The following is a 2,024-nucleotide window of genomic DNA, read 5'->3' on the forward strand; positions in this document are numbered from 1 at the left end:
CCCGGCCGCGCGCCCCCGCCCGCCCGGCCTCCCCCGATCGCGGGGGCCCCCGGCGCGCCAGGAGCCGCGCCCCAGACTGCAAGTGACGGGCGCAGCTAGGCCTGGCACTGGGCACCATTCGGAGCCTGCCAGCAGCCTGCTCTGGCAGCCGGCCCTGATCGGGTTCCAGAAGAGAGTTCCAGGGTCACCCATTGCTCCCGGTGCTCGTCTGACCTGCTCGCTCCGCGGGCCCAAGCGCGGCCCCGGGGGCGACCCATGCGCGCAGCGGGCCCGGGGACCACCCCAGCCTGTCCCAGTGCATGCTGTGCGCACGCCCGGCGCCTGCATTCCTGCTCTGCGAACGGGGACCCTCCCGGGTCAGCCCACAGTCCCTGTTCTAGACCGATTACCCAGCGAGAACTACGAGCGCGGGATTTCGATTTCGCGACATCTCAGGGACTCTCCAGCATTATTAAATGGTAGCTGGGAGACCACAGAGGTTAAGCGCATTGCGTAGAATCTTGCAAGTTCAACCGGATCTCAAGGCCAGCCTTGCCAAGACAACTTTCCTTAGCCTGAGCCGCCTCAGCCCAAAGTCGCTGGCACAGAGGTTTGCTGGTCTGACTCGTTATTAACTTCTTTATTCTCTCCGGACGATCCGCAGAGGCCGGGGCCTCTTGCCGCGGAGGCGGGAGGCCGCTCTCCACTGCTCCATGCCCTGGATGCCGGGCCAGCGCTATGACGCCCTCGCCAAGCCCAGGTGGTCCCCTTCCAGGTGGTAGTGTGTGTGTCCCTGACCCAGCCTGCTACCTCTCTGAAGTGCTTTCTGATTGTCCCCTCAGCTCTTCTCCCCGTTTCTACCCCCGACACACATCCAAAAGTTATTTGCCCAAGTTCTGCCCTTAGCTCGCTTTTCTCCGAGGGCAGAGGCTGCTGGAGGTGGTAGAACAGAGGTGGATCTTTCTTCCTTGGAGCTCAAGGAGTCTGGGGCCAGACTAGCTGGACTTGGAGCCCCTTCAGACCTTCCTGGCCTGTGACATTGGCCCCTTCAGCTCCGAGGCCCAATTTTCCCATCTGTCAAAGGAGACTAATAATACACCTTTTTCATGGGGAGCTCTGAGGATTGAATGAATCAATGTCTACAAAGTGACACAGCATGCCCTTCTTAAGCGTTAGCTATGATTACTGCGACTCCTCTTTGGTGCTGGATTAATAGCATCAGTTCTGCAGGGACGTCCTGAGGATTACAGGCATTGTGTGGGACACATCTGGTAGTGTGCCTGACGCCCAGTAGGAGCACACTGAGTAATAGTTTCTATTCTGTCGTTAGTCTCAGCTAGGAAGACACATCTGAACAGACCAGTTGCCAGTCCATTCCTATTCATGGTGGCCCTGTGTGAGGGCCAGGGTAGAACCATGCTTTGTAGGGTTTTCAGTGGCTGTTTTTTTTTGGAAATAAATTGCCAGGCCTTCCTTCTGAGGTGCCTCTGGGTGGACTTGAACCACCCACCTTTCAGTTGGCAGATGGGTGCATTAGCCTTTTACACCACCCAGAGACTCAAAAACATATCTAACAACAACAAAAAACCAAGACCAAACCCAAGGCCTTGAGTTGATTCTGAATCACAGTGTCCCTAGAGGACAAAATAGGACTACCCCAATAGGGTTTCCAAGGTTGTGGTCTTTATGGAAGCAGCCTGCCTCATCTTTCTCCCATGAAACAGTTCAAACTGCTAACCTTTAGGTTAGCAGCCAAGGATTTAACCACTGTGTCACCAGGGCTGCTTCCAAGATGCATCTGCTGTCACCTAACTAGCAGTGCCTTCTATTTCTACACGTCTCACAATCCAGGCTCTAGTCCGTATTTTTAACTAGTGAACTGGGGGACCAGTGGGACCCCAGACCCAACATGTCCTCCCGCAGCCCAGCTTATCTCACTTCCTTTTGGTGTAACCACAACTCAGCCATTTACTGTCTTTACTGACATATTATGCAGTGAGGGCTCCTCTTGACACCTCTCAACGTGTCCCCCTCCACACACAAGA

General features: G+C 55.6%; 1 protein-coding gene across 1 annotated transcript in view; it reads right to left on the reverse strand.

Annotated features, from left to right (window-relative positions):
* The window catches only part of SLC22A3 (solute carrier family 22 member 3), a 142,831-nt gene extending 142,504 nt beyond the window's left edge, over positions 1-327 (reverse strand). Inside the window, exon 1 of the mRNA XM_007945283.1 lies at positions 214-327. Coding sequence (XP_007943474.1) covers positions 214-327 — 114 coding nt within the window. The remainder of the gene's footprint in view (positions 1-213) is intronic.
* Between the last annotated feature and the right edge of the window lie 1,697 nt (positions 328-2,024).

The sequence above is a fragment of the Orycteropus afer genome, unplaced genomic scaffold (assembly GCF_000298275.1).
Source record: "Orycteropus afer afer isolate SDZICR_OR568_19922 unplaced genomic scaffold, OryAfe1.0 scaffold00135, whole genome shotgun sequence".
NCBI lineage: Eukaryota > Metazoa > Chordata > Mammalia > Tubulidentata > Orycteropodidae > Orycteropus > Orycteropus afer.